This window comes from Mirounga leonina, unplaced genomic scaffold, assembly GCF_011800145.1.
Source record: "Mirounga leonina isolate KUSES-001 unplaced genomic scaffold, KU_Mleo_1.0 Mir_115, whole genome shotgun sequence".
Lineage (NCBI taxonomy): Eukaryota > Metazoa > Chordata > Mammalia > Carnivora > Phocidae > Mirounga > Mirounga leonina.
This window is the reverse complement of record NW_023270268.1, coordinates 5,697,763-5,719,324: the sequence shown is the minus strand read 5'-3', so window position 1 is coordinate 5,719,324 and position 21,562 is coordinate 5,697,763. Positions and strand designations below refer to the sequence as shown.

Below are 21,562 nucleotides of genomic sequence, written 5' to 3'. Positions count from 1 at the left end.
TTCTTTCTTTCTTTCTTTCTTTCTTTCTTTCTTTCTTTCTTTCTTTCAAGATTTATTTACTTATTTGAGAGAGGGAGAGAGAATGTGTGCATGTGGATGCACGTGCAAGTGGAGGGAGGAGTAGAGGGACAGAATCTTCAAGCAGACTCTACTCTGAGTGGGGAGCTTGATGTGGGGGCTTGAACCCAGGACCCTGAGATCATGACCTTAGTGAAACCAAGAGTCCAACGCCCAAACGACTGAGCCACCCAGGCACCCTTAGAAGTTCTTAGTTATGATTGTACGATTCCTAATTAGTAGTTGAGTTATAAAGTGAACAGCCAACAAATTTAGAAGGTTTCTGAATTAATACAACCTAAAGCAATTTGTTCCAGGGGGGATCAAGTCCCATGATTTTTGCTATCATTTTATTTTTCCATTTCCCCAAGCATTTAGTGGGAAATGGATTTAATTCTATTCAAATATATCTTTGCTTTTTGTTTTATCATTTTCACTGTTCTAAAAAGAATAGATTTCTGTACTTATATGATTGCATATTTCCTTTAGTCATTCTTACTGTGCCTAATATTTGAAAGCATGATGATGAGAAAAACTTTTAGAAACCTAGTCCATTGACCTACTTGATTTCACAAGTAACTTCTGAACCTGAATTTCCAGTTCCTAAATTTTCCTATTAACTTTATTTTAAAAGTTTGAGTCATATAGAGCTTAAAGACTCTACAAATACTTAAATGAATTAGGCTCCTGAATAATTCTGATTTCATGTCTTATGGTAACTTTACCTTTTTTTGTGGTAAAATACATAACATAATTTGCCATTTTAATCATCTTTAAGTATACAATTCAGTGGCATTGAGTACATTTACATTGTTGTGCATCCAGCACTATTCTCCATCTTCAGAACTTTGTCATCATCCTATACTGAAACTGCGTACCCATTAGATAAAAATTCCCCATTTCTCCCTTCCCTCCAGCCCCTCAGAACCACTGTTCAACTTTCTGTGCCCATGCCATTTGATTATTCTAGGTACGTCAAATACATAGAATCATACAATATTTGTACTTTCGTGTCTGGCTTGTTTTACTTAACATAGTGTTTTTAAGATTCATCCATGTTTTAGCATGTGTCAGAATGTCCTTCCCTCCTGGATCATATTCCACTGTATGGATATAATACATTTTGTTTATCCATGCATCCATTGATGGACACTGGGTTGTTTCTACTTTTTGGCCATTATGGGTAAGGCTGCTTTGAACATTGGTATACAGATATCTGTTTGAGTCTCTGCTTTCAGTTCTTTTGTGTATGTATCCAGAAATGGAATTATCAGATCAAATGGTGATTCTATGTTTAACTTTTTTTTTTTTTTGCCAACTTTGTTTTAAACTTCATTAATTTTTGTGACCCCTTATTCTTATATCTCATTTATTTTATACCTGTGTGTGTAAAGTGAATGTGTAGAAATCATGCAGTTGTATTCTGAGGGGAAGATGCTAGTGTTACTACCTGGAAGTATGCTTTGTGTACCTATAATTTATCTATTTAAAAATGCATTGGTACAAGTATAGAGTACATGTTTTGTCTACTGGGTTGGAATCACCTTTTGCTTTTTGCTACTCCTACTCAGTATTGCTTCAGGCATCTGGTAGCAATGTGTAGAAAAATACTAAGATGAAGTACTTTTATTTTTTATTTATTTTTTAGGATTTTATTTATTTGACAAAAAGAGAGTGAGAGAGGGAACACAAGCGGGAGTGGGGGGGAGGCGGGAGAGGGAGAAGCAGGCTTCCCGCGGAGCAGGGAGCCCCGTGTGGGGCTCGATCCCAGGACCCTGGGACCATGACCCGAGCCAAAGGCAGATGCTTAATGACTGAGCCACCCAGGCACCCCAAGATAAAGTATTTTTAGATCCTGTTTACCTTTTTTAAGCTTGTTTAGTGGTATTCTTCAGTACCATCTCCAAGGGAGGCATATCTGAGTTTGGATAAAGTTGGCTAAGGAACAAAGGGAAGGGTATTTTTGTGGCTCTGAAGCTCGTGCTCTTTCTGTTACACAGCAGCCAGGTTCCCTTTCCTTTGTGAAAGAAATCTTATCAGAGAGTAGATTTCATTTATCTATAATTTAGGTTTGGTGAGAGAAAACTGGTGAGCTATTTTAGCTTAGAATGTACAGAATTGGCCATCGATCTTGGAAGCATGAAATGGGCATTCTGAATACATTTCTAAAGAAGGCTACAAGTACAAAGCATGGAAATGACAGTCCCTACACATTGCCATGGCTTTGCTGAAATTAAAAGTTTGAAAATTTTCCCCAGAAAAAATGATACTTTGTAATTTAAAAATGTATTTGCTATCTGCTGAACTTAACCTTGAAGTATTTTTCTATAAAATACGAACTCTAGTAAGAAAGTGGTGTCTACCAGTAGTCAGAGGGGTAAAGAAGGTAAGAATAGCTTTTTTAAAAGATAGAGGCCAATGAAAAATTCATGTGAAAAGATTAATTGCTCTGGTCATGTTATTGTTTAGAGCTTGAGGTTGGCAGATACACGTTTAGGGTTTGTGCTACTAAAAGGCCAGCTAGGCATACTGGGAAAGTGCCAAAATTGGGGTAGTTGAATAAGTGTTAACTCTTAAGCTGTCTCCTCTTCTTAGAAGCCTGCCAGGATCTTGCCAGGGAAAACAAATTGCTCTCTACTTCATGCTCCTTCCCTTAGTGTTGTGTTTCCATGTCCCTCAACTAGATTGAGGACTTCTTTGGGGCAGAGGTGTCACATCTTACCCTGTATTTTCAGAACTGAACATAATTGCTTCCGTACAATAGACCCTTTTAAACATTGGCTGAGTCTCTTAATGTGAGACTTGGGCACAAATACAACACCACAGGAGAAGCAGCTATTGTAGTTATCAGGGGGCGATCTGAATCAGAGTTAGGATGTGGCTGAGAACAGAGGAAGCCACTGCAAGATAGAAATCACTGAGGAGATTTTTAAGTTTCATGTGGTACATCAAGCTGTTTCCTTGTCTCATTTCCTAGATGCGTTGGTCCATGGCCTGAAATTCTTCTATTTATATAGTAGCAGACATCTACTGACACATGGATGTTGTGGGGGTGACAGACGCATGTAATTTTGTTTTGTATTTCTTAATATTTTTTTAGAGAGAGAGTGTGCACACAAGTGGGTACAGGGAGGGGCAGAGGGAGAGGGAGAGAGAGATAATTTTAAGCAGACTCTGTGCTGAGAGTGGAGCCCGATGTGGGGCTCCATCTCATGACCCTGAGATCATTACCTGAGCTGAAGTGAGGCTTAATGGAGCACCGTGAAGTCCTGGATGGAGGTAGGTGGCCTGCAGCTGTTCATATGGAGCAAGTCCTGGGAAATAAGGGGGAGATCTGACTGGGAGGGACCTTATTTCTGTTTGTGCCTTTCTTCTCTCTCTCTTGTCTTTGTGCTAGTCTGTGGAATTTTGCTTTAACCAGAAGTACTGGGGAGCCAGGGGAGGGCTTTGCACCGCTCACTGATATGATCGGGAACGTGTTTTGAAAGGCAGATTGGCAATCCTGTAACATTGTAGAAGGGAATTATAGGGCAGCTTCTGGAGGCAGGTAGGTGAATTTGAAGGCAGTTGCAGTTGTAGTGTTCAAACAAGAGATGAAGAGTTCCTATTGTGTAATTTCACAGATATGAAATTTTGAGAATGGGTAAATTTGTAGAGACAAAGTACCATTAGTGGTTTCCAGGAGCTGGGAGGAGGGGGAACGAGGGGTGCCTACTAATGGGCGTGGTGGGGAACATATCCTGGAATTAGATGGTAGTAGTAGTTGTGCAACCTTGTGACTGTAGTACCGAAAGCCACCAAATTGTCTAGTTGTAAGTGGTGAATTTGATGGTATGTGATTTGCATGCCAGTTTAAAAGGAGAAAGATACGAAGAGTTCCTGAAACAGAAACAGCATAACAGCATAACAGGCCATGGGGGTGAGAGAAACCCAGCGGTGGAGAATTGGCAGTACTTTAAGACTGGATATTGGCAATGTCCAAAATGAAATAGAGTCTAAGTTTCTAATTTGTATGACTGATGGATAGGGAAAGAAATTTTGGAAAAAGTGAGTTTGCAGAGACATAATGAATTGTGTGAAATGTTTTGAACGTGGAATCAAGGCAAGCAGTTAAAAATAAAGGCGCAGATTTCAGGAGAGACTCTGGGCTAGAACAAAGAAACGAGTGTACAGGAGCTGACTGAGGTGGTCACACAGCTGAGCGAGAGGGTATCTTGTCCGCCCACCTGCTATGGACGGTCGTGTCCTATCTGCTCCTTACCCTCACAGCTGGTGTGCAGGTTGTTGTTGTTGTTTGTAAATAAAGCTGAATCTTTATATTACATTTCAGGCAGAGGCAAGGCTGGCAGCAAAACGGGCTGCCCGGGCAGAAGCAAGGGATATACGCATGAGAGAACTGGAGCGACAACAAAAAGAGGTAATCAAGGGGGGATGATCCTCATTCTGTGCTAGTCTCAAATAAATTAATACTTGGCTAGTTTCCTTCTGAAATAAATCTGGTTCCTGTTGAAACACTGGGAATAGTATAACCTGATGTGTATATTTTAACAAGCCATTCTATGTCAGCAAATTAAATATAATATTTGCTTTAAATAATAACAGCAAACACATAAATAGCTCTTACTGTATGCATTGTAGCAAGTTGTTATGGTGTGATAAGTGCTTTACTTATATTAGCTGAAGTCAGCTTAGAGATGACAAAGTTATTTACTATAGTCCTAACTGTCTTAGAGTTTAGGTTAATTATATTATGATATCTACATAGTAAAACACTGTGAAGTCATTCAACCTTACAGTTTTGAAGCATATTTAATAATGGAGGAAGATAGTCATGCAAGAAAATTAAAAACAACAACAACAATTGTTAAGACTGGTAGGACTCCCATTGTGTGTTACAAAAACTATCATATATAGGGACAAAAACTACTTAGAAATGATTACTATCAATACTTTGGTTTGTCAATGGTGGAATTGATTAGTTTTGGTTTTTTCTTAGTGCTTTTTTATAGATAAATTTCAATACATTTTTATCATCAGAAAGAAAAGCAAAAAATAGAAAAATAAAATAGGCATATAGAAATTGGGCTGCTTTAAAATGAAATAAATACTCTTTTTAACTCTTCCCTTCTGACATCAACCTGACTCTGAAAATTCACATAAAAAATATTTCTGATGCCATATTGGTATAAAGGGGAAAAAGCCTGCAGGATATTATTAATAGTATTAAACACTTTATTTTGATGTTGGTGGTGGACTGCTGCTAATGTGTTGAAGACAACTGTATAGATTTTATTCACAGCTCAAAAAGTAAACCAAAAAGCAGTTGATACCTATGTTGCTATTTTTGTTTTTGATCTCATATATAGTTTCAAATATTGAATGCAATTCTTCGCTTAAAATGGAAGTGTTGCAATGCACAGTCTTTTATACTCCTAAAATTATAGTAAAATTATAAGGAGATTGTTGCAAAGTGTAAGTTCCATTACCTCTAAACTGCAGAGAGCCATATATCTCTTCATTGTTGAGCATATTTAGCTTAGTAATTATCTGTATTTTGAATGTGTAACTTATGTTGAGCTAACGATCACTGCTCTTCAGGGCAAATGTATAGGATTAATTTAAGACTTTTCAGATCATGCAGTATGTTGGAAACTTCAGTTGATGAAACTTTTGTATTTGTAGCACTGTCATTATTCCTTTGATCGGAAATGGGGACAGATTCAGAAGTGGCTGGTAGGCCAGGATTGCCTGCCCTGCATGTTGTGATCAGTTGCTGAAATAATGCAACCTTGAAGTAAAACATTCACTAATAGTTTGCCAAGTAGGAGTGTTTGCCATGTTTGAACCTAAAGGTTAGAGTGTGTCTCTTCTGTCTGTAGTGGACCAAATATGTACTTGGAGTCCATCCATTTTCTGTTGTAGTCTACAGCCTCACACTTTTGTCATGAATGCTCTTGACCAAGAAAGACTGAGTGAATGGATGTGTTTTCTTTCTCTGAGTTTGTTCTTGTCTCCCTCAAATTTGTCCCCCTCTCCTTTCCCTCCTTCTTTTACTCCCTCCTTCCCCCCTTCCTTTCTCTCTTTTTTAAAAAAACTAGGCAGAAATGTCCTCATTGAGAGATGACCCAAGTCATTCTTTAATTTTCTATGAAAATTACTCTTATGTTTTCACTTCTCTCAGTTCCTTTTCGAATCTTCTACCACCACTCCCAAAGAGCAAATCGTGAACCAGTAAAATATTAGTCATTGGGAATCATTCCTAAATTTGAACTTTTTTCAATGTTGGTAATTTCACCAGCTGTCTCCTATTGCAGAGGTTCTTCCTGCATGTGAATAGGCTTGGGAGATGAAGCAGGAAGCCTTAAAATCTCACGCAGACTTTTGAATGTATGTATATTTTTAAGTGAAATGCCCCACAGGTGTTATGAACACAAGATTCTCAAGGGAGTCTGTGATCCCTAAAGGGTTAGGAACCACTAATTGCTGTTAAACAAGAAATTTTTATAAGCAAATTCCTTCTGTAGCAGCATTTTGAAGTACAACCAGAATTAAAATATTTATGAGTGTAAAAAATATTTATGACAGTACTGACCTACAGATTTAAAACTTTATCATACTTCTCATTGTGATATTTTAGAAAGGAGAGAAAGATGATGTTTGGTTACTTATAATTAAGTGATTCCTCATGAATGTGTTTGTTACTTTGGAGTAGAATCTGTCCTTTCTTGTTACTAAAGCTAGCCTAATTGGTTTTATTTAAAGTGTCTTCTGCATGAAACTGGGTTATCTTACTGTTGATGCATTAAGAACATTTTGTGTGAATAAAAGAAATCACTTTTGCTTGCAAATTTTCCATGGAAATACTAATTTCATTTTTTAAAATTATGTATTATAGATCTAAAATTAAACTGCCTGAGATTTTATTATCTTAGGGCGCACAAAACATTAAATAAGAAGAAAAGCCTATATTGAAAGTCTCATATTTGATTCTCATATTCCAAGGCCATGAAGATAAAAACATATTTTTTATCTTTGAAATGTGTGCAGTTCAGGAAGTGAGTGCACTAGATTTTCATGGAAAGGGGAACATTTTGGGTTTAGAGGTTTAGAATGCAGATGGTGACTAACTCAAGTTCTGAGTGATAGCTCCAACTCGCAGAGAACATGGATGGGGTTTAGTTTCAGGTGGGAATGATTATCACTTAACCCCTTCTGACATTTACTTTTACTCTTTTCAAACTAATTTTTCCTTTCACTTTTCAGCTTATTTGTCTCTCTGGCTGCATTCTGTCTATGAGCCTATAGTAGAAGTTGGCATGTTGTAGTCACAATGTAAGATATAAGGAACAATAAATTTATAATAAAATAATGCATATACAAATAATAGGGTTGTCAGTTATTAGAAGGGAAAATGTACCCATGTTAAACATTTCTCCTGATTTTCACACTTTCTGGGTGTGGGGGTGGATGTTGGCGGATGTGAACAGGAAAAGCCAGGGCATGAGGCTCAGGAATGAAGCTAACAATGAGTGCGATTTGTATGCTGGCGCTGTGCTAGTGGTTTTTACATATGTCTCCATTTCACACGATAAGATAAGGACCACCATCTCCATTTTACAGATAAGGTAATGAAGGATTGGTGAAGCCAACAACTTGCTCAGTCATTGGCAGAGCCAGAATTCAAAGGTCAGAGAGAGCGCCACACCTGCTAATGGGTTGGAAGGTGAAAGGACCAGGATGAAAGGGCCCAAGTCTTTGTAGGCCTCCAGACAGCCCTAGTGAGGCCAGTGTTTCTGTTTTTAAACCGAGTGTCTCCATCAGCATGTCGTGACCTGGAAAAGAATGTGCGACTTCTGAGGTTTCCTAATTTGAAACTGAGGGAATGGCTCTAGCCTTGAGTTAAATATTACTTGTTGACAGAGAACAGGGCCAGGTGTTTTCAGTGGGATGTTGTCTTCTTTCAATAAAATCACTTCATCCCCACATCAGGTGAATTTTTAAAAGCAGTCTGTGTTTCATTTCCATTAATTTAAAAGTATCAAAACAATTTTCCAGAAAGCCTTGAACAAATATACATCCATTTATTTATTCATTTGGCAGAGAGAGCGAGCGAGCACAAGCAGGCAGAGCAGCAGGCAGAGGGTGAGGGAGAAGCAGACTCCCTGCTGAGCAGGGAGCCGGACGCGGGACTCTCCATCCAGGACTCGATCCTGGGACTCGATCCCGGGACTCCAGGATCATGTCCTGAGCCGAAGGCAGTCGCTTAACCAACTGAGCCACCCAGGCTCCCCTATACATCCATTTTTTAAGGCATTGTCCTGTTTTTTTCTGCCTTGGATCCTTTATACTGCTAATGACTTCCAGGACAATGAAAATGGATTGTTTCCCAGACTGTGGACGTGAAGGATAGTCAGCCTTGTAGTTGGTACCTAGAAACACAGTTGCTGAAATTTTTTCTCTTGGCCCCTGGTGCTATTAATTCAGGAAAAGCCAATTGGCAGTTTAAAATACTATTCTAGAATACCTGGGAAATGAAGTTGCTTGTTCTTCCAGAGAAAGAGAAATCTTTGAGTAAAACCCAGGCTACCTGGCCATTTTCTTCATGCTCTTGTTTTGTAATCAGTGTAGATTTAGCCAGTGTAGGATGGTCTCTTTATGGTTTGGTGGTCTAGTGAGTCAGAAGATTTGAATGCTTGTCCCAGCTTTATGTCTTTGTGGATTCCTACTTAATCTTTTTGTGGTGCAATTTTCTTTACTTTAAAATGAAGGGATCAGATTGTATAATCTCTAGGGAACTTTCTAGCTCTTAAAAATAATTCTAGGGTCTTTTATACAAGAATTTCCTTCTCTTTCTCTCATATTTGTCACTGTGCAGAAGTATTCAAGGTAGGGGCAGTAATTCACAACTACCTGAATGCCTGCCTCTTTATATAAGAGTGGCACTACATGGCAGCCTCTTAGTAAAATATGTGCTTTGTGGGTTTTTTGGTATAATGAAAATTTGCTTTGGGTTCGCCTTACTGTTTGAACAGTAGCTACCAGCCATATGTGGGTAATTACATTTAGACTTAAATAGATTAAAATTAAAAATTTAGGTCCTCAGTTACACTTCTAGCATTTCAGGTGGTCAATAGCCACAAATGGCCATTGGCTACTGTTTTAGATAGCACAAACACAACATTTCCACTTTGTCAAAGAAAGTTCTGGTGGACAGTGCTGGTTTAAGGTGTAGTTTATGAGTGGAATAAACTGTATTCTCGCAGTTCACATTAACTGGCCTGTATGGGGTTTACATTTTATTCTGTAGTCTTCTAAGGTCTTTTTAGGCCATTTTTTTCCCAAACGGGGCTAAAAAATAAGTTTGTTTTTTTTTTTTTTTAAAGATTTTATTTATTTATTTGAGAGAGAGAGAATGAGAGACAGAGAGCACGAGAGGGAAGAGGGCAGAGGGAGAAGCAGACCCCCTGCTGAGCAGGGAGCCCGATGTGGGACTCGATCCCGGGACTCCAGGATCATGACCTGAGCTGAAGGCAGTCGCTTAACCAACTGAGCCACCCAGGCGCCCAAAAATAAGTTGTTTTATTAAGAATTATTATTATTATTATTATTTTTAAAGATTTTATTTATTTATTTGACAGAGAGACACAGCGAGAGAGGAGATACAAGCAGGGGGAGTGGGAGAGGGAGAAGCAGGCTTCCCGTGGAGCAGGGAGCCTGATGCGGGGCTTGATCCCACGACCCTGGGACCATGACCTAAGCCGAAGGCAGACGCTTAACGACTGAGCCACCCAGGCGCCCCAAGAATTAATTTTATAAGTAGCATAATTGAAAATAAATATGAATTCATCTGTCTTTGCTGCATCTTTAATGAGCTGTGGTTTTTAGAGGTCGATTTTTAAAAAGTGCTCTTGTGTGGTAGGTGGAATGAAAAAAAAGGTTAAAGGGAAGATTGAACATTAAACTATATAGGTTGCCCTAGTACCCCAAATAAGACTGGGAAGGGGTGTGTAGAATTAGGCTGCCTGAATAGCACAAGGTTCTTTAAAGCTAACTAGCTCAGAACTGGTTACCACTCAATAAACTGTGCCTACTCTGCTGGGTTTATGCACATGCTCCCAAAACTTTTGTGGTATATAACCTGATAGGGAAAAAGGAAGAAATTTGCTTGGCTTCTTGCAGATTACATGTGTCTATTACATAACAAAAATGTAAACCAGAGATGAACTTCCAAAGTTCAGAACACTCTGTTGGGTTTTATATCATTGAATCATATTGGCGCTTATACAGACTTCTGAACAGATTTGATCACATGCATCAGTATACACAGCAGATGACAACCAGGAGTGTTTTGAAGGATGCTGAAAGATCATGACCAAAATAAGGCATTAGATTGTGGTGTTTCTGTTGAGTTACTGTTTCTATAATTTGAAATGGATGATCAGACATAGCCACATCTATTTGTTCCACCTGTAACGATCATGCTGTAGTGCCACGTGGTGTTGAGGTATTGATTCATTTTGGAAAAGACAGCGTTGATTAGCCATGAACCCAACTGGACAGTTGTGTGTAGATTCTTAGTGCAAATTACTTTAACACTCTGGACTTTGAAATTCTGAAAGATCAGAAGTTCCTTACTGTTGCCGTGATTAGACTCTAGGAACTAGTCATTTGATCTCACAGACAGGACTTAATGCTCCATTGCTAATAGCTGACTGTCAAAAAGTTTAGAATTGCATTTAATTTAGTCAACTCTTAGGCTGTGGTCATGTTTGTTTTTTTTTTCTTTTCTTTTTTTACCATCTTCAGGAGGCATAACTCTTGAAATAACTTTACCAACTCTAAAATATTTATGTAGTTTCTTCTAATTATAAGTAGTTTTTCATATTAACAAGACACAGGGGTTATTTTATTTAGTTATTCTTTTCTTTTCCAGGTGGAGGGGTGCAAGAAAACAAAAAGAAATTCTTTTGCAGTGAGCACAAAATTATTTATGACCCCCAATTTTTTAAGTCCTTAAACTATCTTTGTAATAAACATTTCTTCCTGCCTTGCATAAATGAACATTCACAATGAAAAAAGAATAGATAAAAGTCTACTTTTTTTTTTAAAGATTTTATTTATTTATTTGACAGAGAGAGAGAGACAGCGAGAGAGGGAACACAAGCAGGGGGAGTGGGAGAGGGAGAAGCAGGTTTCCCGCAGAGCAGGGAGCCCAATGTGGGGCTCGATCCCAGGACCCTGGGATCATGACCTGAGCTGAAGGCAGACGCTTAACGACTGAGCCACCCAGGCGCCCCTTAATGCTGAACTCAATTTCTGTTTATTAAGTATACTTGCTTATTTTTATCTTGGTATATTGAGCTCTCTTGGTTGTTTATAGATTACATTCCACAAGTGGTCAGACACACATACACAAGATTATTATTGCTACTTGCTTTCCACCTGAAATATGTGGCTGCCCCAAAACCAACTTTAGAAGCTGAGTTGTCCACACCTGCTTGCTATAAGGAAGGTGCTGCTGTGCTCCTAACCGATTGTTGTTTGCGCAGTTCTTCTGATAGACAGCCCTTCTGTCCGGTGATTAACTCTCCATGTACTTTCTCCTTTCCCAGGAAGATTCAGAAAGGGCCAGGTATTCCCACCGGTCCAGTCATCATCGACCTTATCTGGTTTGTAATAACCAATAAACTTGCCCCTAATACTTGCCCCTCTTTAACTTCATGCAGTCACCCACAAACTTATGCTATGTTTGTTTTTGTTCTTATCAGGGAGTTGAGGATGCGTTGTCCATTCGAAGTCTTGGCAGTCACAGGGTTGGTATTTTAAGTTGTTTGTACCATGATAGCAGAGCTTATATGTTTGAGCTTTCTGCAGCATTATTGCCTGAACAATCTGACCGTGTTCATATTGCTTTGCCTTAAAAAAACACAAAAAACAAACAGAAAATATTGGCAAAGTCCTTTCATTGGAAAGTGATCTTTCTCTTAAATTATTGCTATAATCAATATAAATCAATTCTACAATCATGAATATTTTAAACTATTAACATATGTATTACTCTTTTTGTATAAAAGGACCTTTGATTTTGGAAAAGTATCGCAAAATAAGAAGATTGATTTTTATGGAATGACATCTGTGTGGTTCAACTTTCAGATTTTCCTACTTTCCTATTTTTTAAAATAATAATTTATTAAATGGGTAATAGCTTTGGGGCTTGGTTAACTAATTCTAGTTTTATTACATGGAAAAATTGAGCTACTGATTGAAAAATTTCCTGCTTATCATATTTATAGTAATTACCAAACCTCAACATTTTGATTAACATTTTGTAGTATGCCTTAGCTTTTTAGCATACATTGCTGTAAATCAAGGTAAATGAGACTTCTTTCATTAAAGTCTTGTATATTGTGCCAAGACACTGATCTCTTTTTAAAGAATTGTGCTTTAAACCTTAAAGCAATGCGTTTAATTTGTGCATTGACAATATTATTATGTGTATATCTAGATTTTTCATCAGTAAAATGATCTTTCATGTTGCGGTCTATATTGGTTAACTTTCCCTAAGTCTAGTTTTCTTCCTATCTTGTGTAATATAATAAACCAAGTGTTTGGTATATGAGTTACGGATGTGTTTGTACTCTTAAATAGTCCTTTACTCTAGTCATATTTCTTACTGGTGAATGTAATTTACTTTCTCTTTTTACAGAAGTCAGTACACTTGTTTTTGAATCATAAATATTTTAGTTAATTGCAAAACTTTAGATTTATAAGAATATTAACAAGCCTTCACGGCAACCTAATCAGCAACTTAAGAATGATTTTACAGGAGAAACATTTTTTAAGATAATAAATTCATCCTGCTTCTCCCTGGAGATTTTTTTTCTCTTTAAACATCATACAGGGAGTTAGTCAATAAAAGCTTGAAAGTTGAGTGTTGAGAGTTTGAAAACAATCTCTCCCCATTTTTAAAAAATTTATGGCTTTTTCCTTTGCTTTTCATTATAATGTTCATAGTATGAAGTTTCACACAGTTATCATCAAACTGGTTATTTATAATTTTCTATGTGGTCTAAGGGAAACTTGATTATATATTAATATTAGCTTAACCGAACTGTAGAACCATCCAAGTTTGACCTAATTTAAGAAACTATTTTTTTATCATTTTAAAAAAAGATTTTATTTGTTTATTTGAGAGAGAGAGTGTGTGCACATGAGAGAGCGAGCAGGGGGGAGGAGCGGAGGGAAAGGGAGAAGCAGACTTCCCACTGAGTGGGGAGCCGAGCGGGGAGCCTGACACGGGGTTCAGTCCCGGGACTGCAGGATCGTGACCTAAGGCAAAGGCAGATGCTTAACCGACTGAGCCACCCAGGCACCCCTAATTTAGGAGCCTCTAAAACAAATCTGCAAACAAGCATAAGAGAAATTAAACCTGCAATTAAGCTAATAAGGAATTGGTTACCATGAATGTCTATAAAGTAATGATGATTTTCTTTTTATGGAAATTATATCATTAAATAAATTTAAGATAAAACTAGAACTCTCAGCATTTTATTTCACTGTGGTAAGTGTGAAAATTTGCTACTGTGGTAAAGAGTAAAGCTCCCAGTATTTTAAAAAATCTGAGTGTGAACATGAAGATTAATAAAAATTTTACACCCTAGAGGAGACTCTAGTACGTTATTGTGTATGAGTGTATACCCAGCACATTTTAAATAGTTAGATTTCCTGGAAATAAGTCTGAAAGCTCACTGATAACATTGTTTAAAAGAAATATAATTAGGGGGGGTCACCTGGGTGGCTCACAAGAGTCGCATGCTCTACTAACTGAGCCAGCTAGAGCCCCCAGATTATTTACTTTTTAAAAAAATAACTACCACGGGACATCTGGGTGGCTCAGTTGGTTAAGCGTCTGCCTTCGGCACAGGTCATGATCCTGATCCTGGAGTCCGGGGATCCAGTTCCGCGTTGGGCTCCCTGCTTAGTGGAGAGCCTGCTTCTCCCTCTGCCTGCCACTCCCCCTGCTTGTGCTCTCTCTGTCTCTCTCTCTTTTTTTTCTTTTTTTAAAGATTTTTATTTATTTGACAGAGAGACAGCCAGAGAGGGAACACAAGCAGGGGGAATGGGGTAGGGAGAAGCAGGCTTCCCACAGAGCAGAGAGCCCAACGTGAGGCTCGATCCCAGGACCCCTGGATCATGACCTGAGCCGAAGGCAGACGCTTAATGACTGAGCCACCCAGGCGCCCCTCTCAATCTCTCTCTCTGACAAATAAATAAAATCTTTAAATAAAAGTTAAAAAAAAATAACTACCACATACATTAAGCTGAATATATAGACAGCTTTTGTTCTCTTTTAAAAATAAATGTGATGGCCTAAAACACTGACCTAAACTTTATTGGGATTTGCTATATAATTTGGGAGTTTTGATATTTCTTTGCCAGTTACTTTTTAAAATGTATGAGCTGTATATTAAAAAGGTCTAACACTTTTGGACTTTGTATTTGATGTGTGAACATAAGCAGTACCTGGATGTGAGGCAGATGTATTTAAGGTTTTCTGTCATATTCTTAGGACTTTAATCTTTTTTTATCCAATTAACTTCAGTTAATACTTTCTTGAAAGATGACCAGCCAGAAGGTATTTGGGCTGGAAATGGTGTCCATGTTATAGACATTCTATAAAAAATTAAAAGAACAAAGATAGTTCAAGACTGTGAATGATAGGTTTGGGGGAAGGAGGAAGAAATCAAAGCCCTGAGCTTAGAATTTAAACAGTCTGTTTCTTTAAACAACAATCTGCCTTTGAAAAACATCTTAAAAATGCTTGGTCACTGCTTTTTATATTGAAATTTGAGAAGACTATAAGGTAGAGGTCCAAAATTAGAAAATTGAGGCCATCTTGAACCAGAGTAGTAGGGGTACATTGCAATTTCTTATTGGTGCAGATTTTTACTGTTGTATATATTAGTTCCTCTTTAATTATCAATACCCTTAATATAATTTTAATGAATTCAATTTTAATATGCTTGCAATTTGTGTTTTGTCATTTACTACTACACTGTTTAATTCCATGGAAGAACCCATCGAAGGACATAACTGGGACACACTGGAGCAGAGCCAGTACACCCAAAAGGAAAGACATCATGGTGTGTAGTTCAGAAAAATGTGCAGTGTTAATATTATGCACTTTGACTCTCAGAGTTCTGCGGGCTTGAGTGATGGGTATAGTCTAATGGAAATTGACACTTGCTGAACTTTGTTTCCACAAACAAAAAGTTGCTCTATTTCTTTTAATTTTATTTCAAATGAAGACTTTCAGGTAACTTTCTGTGAGAGTTAAATTCTTTCTGATAGACTGTCAAAGATTTGGAAATGTTTTAGCTAGAGCCCTTAATATCTTCAGTTCTTCCTCCTTTGATGAATTATTTGTTTCTTTTTGTTTTTTTTTTTAAAGATTTTATTTATTTATTTGATAGAGAGAGGGAGAGCACAAGCAGGGGGAGGAGCAGGCAGAGGGAGAGGGAGAAACAGACTCCCTGCTGAGGAAGGAACCCGATGTGGGGCTCGATCCCAGGACCCTGGGATCATGACTTGAGCCAAAGGCAGCCACTTAACCGACTGAGCCACCCAGGCGCCCCGAATTACTTTTTTTTAAACAACGTAAATACCAATTGGCATGTACTAGGGGGATTCTTTTCGTTTACCCAGTTGTTCTAGTAGCAGTTGGAGTGTCCAAGCTATGGATTTCTTATCAGATAGATTCAGCAGTTTTTTTAAAAACCAGCTGAACTCTGCATTATATTTTAGAAAGGGAAAATTGAAATAGGTCAATTTCAATTCCTCTGTTAAATTCTATGCCTTTGTAAAATGCCATTGGTGCTACAGAGAGGATCAGAAAACATAAGACATGACTATTTTCTTCAGTGAACTTACTGGTTGGGAGGGTGGAATAGTTTATATGCAAGAATGTGTGGCTTGAGCAATACATATTTTAGTGATGGTATTTTTTTTAAACAAAAAAGATATTTTGTTAATGGAGAGGAGACCTAAGTGAAATTTCTATAGAGAAGGAACTTTACTTTCAGGGAAATGTCACTATTTTACCATTGCACATAATTTACTAAATGTGCACCTTTAGGCATCTTAGAAAATTTTAGATAAACAAGATTTTTGTTATATATGTAATAACACTCTTTGCTGTTTGCCTCTTCTGGGTAAGATTGCTTAAAAGGTGTAAGCTAGAATGCTTAAAAAACAAAATTAGGGGCGCCTGGGTGGCTCAGTTGGTTAAGCGACTGCCTTCGGCTCAGGTCATGATCCTGGAGTCCCGGGATCGAGTCCCACATCGGGCTCCCTGCTCAGCAGGGGGTCTGCTTCTCCCTCTGCCCTCTTCCCTCTCGTGCTCTCTGTCTCTCATTCTCTGTCTCTCAAATAAATAAATAAAATCTTTAAAAAACAAACAAACAAACAAACAAAAACAAAATTAGGAAATCACAATTCTTTTTTTTTTTTTTTTTAAGATTTTTATTTGTTTATTTAACAGAGAGAGAGAGCACAAGTAGGCAGAGCGGCAGACAGAGGGAGAGGGAGAAGCAGGCTCTCCCCTGAGCAGGAAGCCCGATGCGGGGCTCGATCCCAGGACCCTGGGATCATGACCTGAGCTGAAGGCAGCCGCTTAACTGACTGAGCCACTCAGGCGCCCCAGGAAATCACAATTCTAAGTAGTTACTATTTAATTCAGTTTCTTGGATTCGAAATGTGGTATTATGCCTATTATCTTATTTTCTTAAAGACCCTACATGAAATGCGTTTTTTCTGGTCTTATCATAAATTTTATGTGTTTTTCTTTGATTGATATTTAATCCCACACTTGTATGTATACTGTGCATATTCCACACTTTGCTTGGACTAAGTTTCCAGTTTTGTTCAGTGTTTTTAGTAAGGAAAGGTCTTGAGAAAGGAAGTTTTTCAGCTGTGTCCACAGGCAGATCCAAGGGAACTTCCACATTTTGATGCTGCAATTGTTTTTTTTGTAAGCCTGATTATATATTAGTTATGTGCTCTCACTTCATTGTCCATGCCTTCCTTGCTTTTGCCATGTTTCAAACAATGGGAAATGATGGTAACAGCCACAATAATAGAAAGTAAAACATCTTTTTAATTTCAAAATGTTTAATTCCTGCATGTAAAGGCTCCCTCTGGGTGTTTTGTGCTAGGGTATACTGAGGTTGAGTCATCTCGCCATTATTGACTAGGAATTCTGTGTTTGAAAGAGAACATGCAGCGTTACATGTACAAAGAGTTTAGCAATCACATATTAGGAAAGTGTGGGTGTGGGGAAGAAGATTCTTTAATTCAAATGTAATAGCCTTTGTGTATAATAATTTTCAACTTTTAAAGTAGTGCTGAATTTTTTTAAATTGTTTTATTTAAATTCCAGTTTGGATTTTTAGTAACTTTGCAAACGTTGCTTTTTTCCTCTTTATATTTCTGATTTGGGGAATACAATCAACATTCAACTTTTTCTGAAATCCAGTATGATGCTCTCAAGGATAGATCATCAAGACTTTCATCATTAGTATGTAGTGCATGACTTTGTGTTAAATGTAGAGTTTTACTTTATAAATGTCTGATCACGCTAATCATAGATTATGACTAACTTTCCACAGGTTTGTTATTATGTTTTGGGGAAAGCGTATGGCCAACGATGCAAAGACTGTTTTGCAATTGTGGCATAATTGAACATTTGAATAATTTTTTCTTTTAAAATTTCAGGATCAGATAAAAATGATTTGCTTCCTTATCCAGCACTAAGATTGGTAGTAATATCTTTTCTTAAAGTGATGAGCTCCTCAAATGACACATATGTGTTGCCTGGAAGACATGTTTCTGGCAGTGTTTGATACCCACTGAACTACAGGCCCTGCTGTGTTTGTTTCTTATTATGTGCCACAGGCTGGCAGGTGTGAAGTTGCTAAACAGGAAATAGCCAGCAGTGACGGGTGATACCTGAAACATCAATTATACCTGCTCATTTTTGCTTGATTTGGTTGGTTTTTTATGTATGTCATTTTAGCCAAGGAAGTTTAGTTATAGCATGTTTTCCTTGGGTTAATATTATGTCAGTAGATTGCCTGAGTTTCTAGACAATATAGTCATCTCTTAAAATGTTCAGGGTAATCTATGAAAGGAAGGATATGCATATTCAAAAAAGAAAAATGAGTGGATGGATTCAGGATCTAGCTGTGCATATGACAGATGATTTGCCTGGAGCAGACTGCTGATAAGTAGGACGTTGCTAGCACCTCCTCATTTCAGGTGGGCAGTATATAGCTAGATTGGGTTTCTTGTCTACCTAATGATCTTTATACTAGTATTTCTGTCCTCCTTCATTCCCTCATATACACTTGGCTTTGTGCTCCTGGGAGAAGTTATGTATTGAGACAGGGCTGTCTTCAGAGGACCTGCGTGTAAGGTCATTGTCTGATAATGCTGTTGCTACAAGGGGCAGTCCATACTGTCTTGGCTGTTTTCCTCCTGAGCAGCATGTGCCGTGGGACCACTAACTTGGGTCAGGAGTATTTTCTTGGGCAGAGCAATGCTCAATCTTGTTTTGGTTGATCCCAAAGGATTGCCTTTTGGCCTTTTGCTAAGGTAGGCCTAGAAGGAAGTCGACCCTCTTGTCCCCCATACCTTTATAAAGAAGATAGAAAGCACTCAAATAAGATGTGGGGTGAACATCTTCACAAATGCCCTGCCTGGCTCTGAGTCCTAATTACATCTTTTTGAGCTGGCTGTACATGGAGATGGGATGGCACAGGGGAAAGTGAGGGGGAGTGAAGATGTGTAGAGGTGCTAGATACCTTAGCTAGTCAGTCAAGTGCCATGAATCATTTACTAACAGCTGGTAAATAGATTCCATGGGGACTGCTCTGTATCTCATATGCATCTTTCTGTGTATAATTTTAAGACGAAGTTTATTAAGTTATTTTTTAAACTTCACTATGTGATCATGAAAGTTAACTTCAAATGTTTACTTCCAGAATCATTCTTACAGTCATTCTTATGGAATGAAGAAGAGGTCTTCTGGTTCTCATAAAGACCCACTGGTTAGTTGTGTTCTGTCTCATGTCCCACTGTCTTGTGCTGCTATAAAATTCACTGATTACTTTTACGGAACTTAAGAATTATGACTGCTTTGGTGTGTGCCTTAGGTATTATTGAAATTTGATAACATACTGAAACATGATTTATCAGAATCTTATTTAAAAGTAATTTTGTTTTCACTTACAGGATTTAATATCAAGTTAATACAAGAAGTTCATTAATCACCTACTTTCATTTATGAACTGTCCTTTGGAATATACTTCAAGAATAAGTTTAGTGAGGGCGCCTGGGTGGCTCAGTTGGTTAAGCGACTGCCTTCGGCTCAGGTCATGATCCTGGAGTCCCGGGATCGAGTCCCGTATCGGGCTCCCTGCTCGGCGGGGAGTCTGCTTCTCCCTCTCCCGCTCCCCATTTGTGTTCCCTCTCTCGCTGTGTCTTTCTCTGTCAAATAAATAAATAAAATCTTTAAAAAAAAAAAAATAAGTTTAGATTATTTATTTATTTATTTATTAAAGATTTTATTTATTTATTTTGACAGAGAGAGAGAGATAGCAAGAGCAGGAACACAAGCAGGGGGAGTGGGAGAGGGAGAAGCAGGCTCCCCGCTGAGCAGGGAGCCTAATATGGGGCTCGATCCCGGGACCCTGGGACCATGACCCAAGCCGAAGACAGACACCCAATGACTGAGCCACCCAAGCGCCCCAAGATTTTTTATTTATTTTTGAGAGAGAGAGAGGGAGAGAGCACAAGCAGGGGGAGGGGCGGAGGGAGAAGCAGAGTCCCTGCGGAGCAGGGAGCCCGATGCGGGACTCGATCCCAGGACCCTGGGATCGTGACCTGAGCCGAAGGCAGATGTTTAACCGACTGAGCCACCCAGGTGTCCCCAGAAAACAATGTATTATGTACAATGTCAGGAATATAAATTGAATTTGTTAGAGCCTTTTTTTTTAAAAAGATTTTATTTATTCATTTGAGACACAGAGATACAGAGAGAGAGAACATGAGCAGGGAGAGAGGCAGGCTTCCTGCTTGCTGAGCCAGGAGCCCAATGTGGGGCTCCATCCCAGGACTCTGGGATCATAACCTGAGCTGAAGGCAGACAGGATCGTGGGATCACGACCTGAGCCGAAGGCAGACGCTTAACCATCTGAACCACCCAGGCGCCCAATGTTAGAGTTTTTAATAGATTATTGATGGTGATAGAGAATACTGAAATACTCTTTCTGTTAGGCTGCCACAGTACTGGCAGGAGAATCACTCCCAAGCTGCCTGTTAACTGGGTTCCTGTGGAAGGGGCTCTGACCTTTGGTAGGGTGAGAGAGGATCAGTAGGCTTTGGCTGGTAGAAGGGAATATAATGGAGAGGACATTAGTGAGAAGCCCTGGAGGGTGAAGCCTTGGGAGCTCTGGGGAGAGGTTAGTCCTGGTGCCTTGTTGAGGGGGTGGTGTGGGGAGGCCAGGCCAGGAGTGGCAGGGGTCAGTGGGCACACGGATTCCCCCCGCCCCCGATTGCAGTATCAGCAGTGCAGGAGGAGGCCATCAGTCAGGGATTGCTTACATTTCCTTAACTCTGAGTGAAAAAGATGGCTGGATAAGTTAGAAAGGGAGTTTTATAGATGATGGCCTCTTTGCCAGGTAACCACAATCTGTATAATGGCCTGTTTGTGCGGTGTATTGAAGATGAACCTGCCATAGATGTTTTAGGCCAAACCTGTTTAGTACACACTTGCACTGTGTCTTTGGTAACTTAATTCAATATTTTGACAAATAATGGGACTAGGAAAAGTTTGAAGAAAAAGACTTCACTGTTTTCTCTGGCATTGCCAAGTGGATTATAAAAGTGGTAATTACTCAGTTGTCTTGGATTTTTCAAGGATGTTACTAAGTATGGCATGAGAATAAATCACTTATTATTTCCATTCCATTTTGACTGAGGCTTTATGCTCATGTTTTTAAAATAAAAAAAATTAGTAATGACTTGGTTTGAATACAGTTAACCTTTAATATTAGTCTTTTTTGGAGACCTGAGATAATTATTATTTTGACTTTTACTTAATGCAATTCAGTGCTTTAAAGTCATTGTTTTGGAGGAGAGAGGGTTTGGCAATATTAGAGTTTGCCTTTGTGTATTGTCAACAATGTTTAACCTAAGAAAAATGTGTTTAATTTTACTTTTTGCAGAGTGGCCTCTACTTTGACCAGAGAAACTATAGCAGTCTTAGACATAGCAAACCCACCCCTGCCTACTACACTCGGGTTTGTCTCAAGCTTTTTGGCTTTGTTTGTTTTATCCAACTTTAACACACTTCTAACCCCTGGTTTTGCATTTTGACTAGTTAGAACTAATCTGTGAGTGGCTGTGTGTGCACTGGTTTGTGGTAACTGAATTCATAGAGTCTATG

The 21,562-nt window shown here is 38.6% G+C and overlaps 1 protein-coding gene across 5 annotated transcripts in view; it reads left to right on the top strand.

Moving 5' to 3' along the window:
• LRRFIP2 (LRR binding FLII interacting protein 2) overlaps positions 1–21,562 on the top strand; it is a 109,137-nt gene that overhangs the window by 32,960 nt on the left and 54,615 nt on the right. For 2 of the 5 annotated variants that reach the window (XM_034991925.1, XM_034991909.1), the window contains exons 3-10: positions 4,388–4,474; positions 5,740–5,790; positions 11,670–11,726; positions 11,826–11,870; positions 15,132–15,200; positions 17,591–17,632; positions 19,098–19,163; positions 21,342–21,416. In XM_034991925.1, the coding sequence (XP_034847816.1) occupies positions 4,388–4,474; positions 5,740–5,790; positions 11,670–11,726; positions 11,826–11,870; positions 15,132–15,200; positions 17,591–17,632; positions 19,098–19,163; positions 21,342–21,416 (492 nt within the window). The remainder of the gene's footprint in view (positions 1–4,387; positions 4,475–5,739; positions 5,791–11,669; positions 11,727–11,825; positions 11,871–15,131; positions 15,201–17,590; positions 17,633–19,097; positions 19,164–21,341; positions 21,417–21,562) is intronic. The other 3 variants (XM_034991932.1, XM_034991938.1, XM_034991918.1) reach the window with 2 other exon arrangements.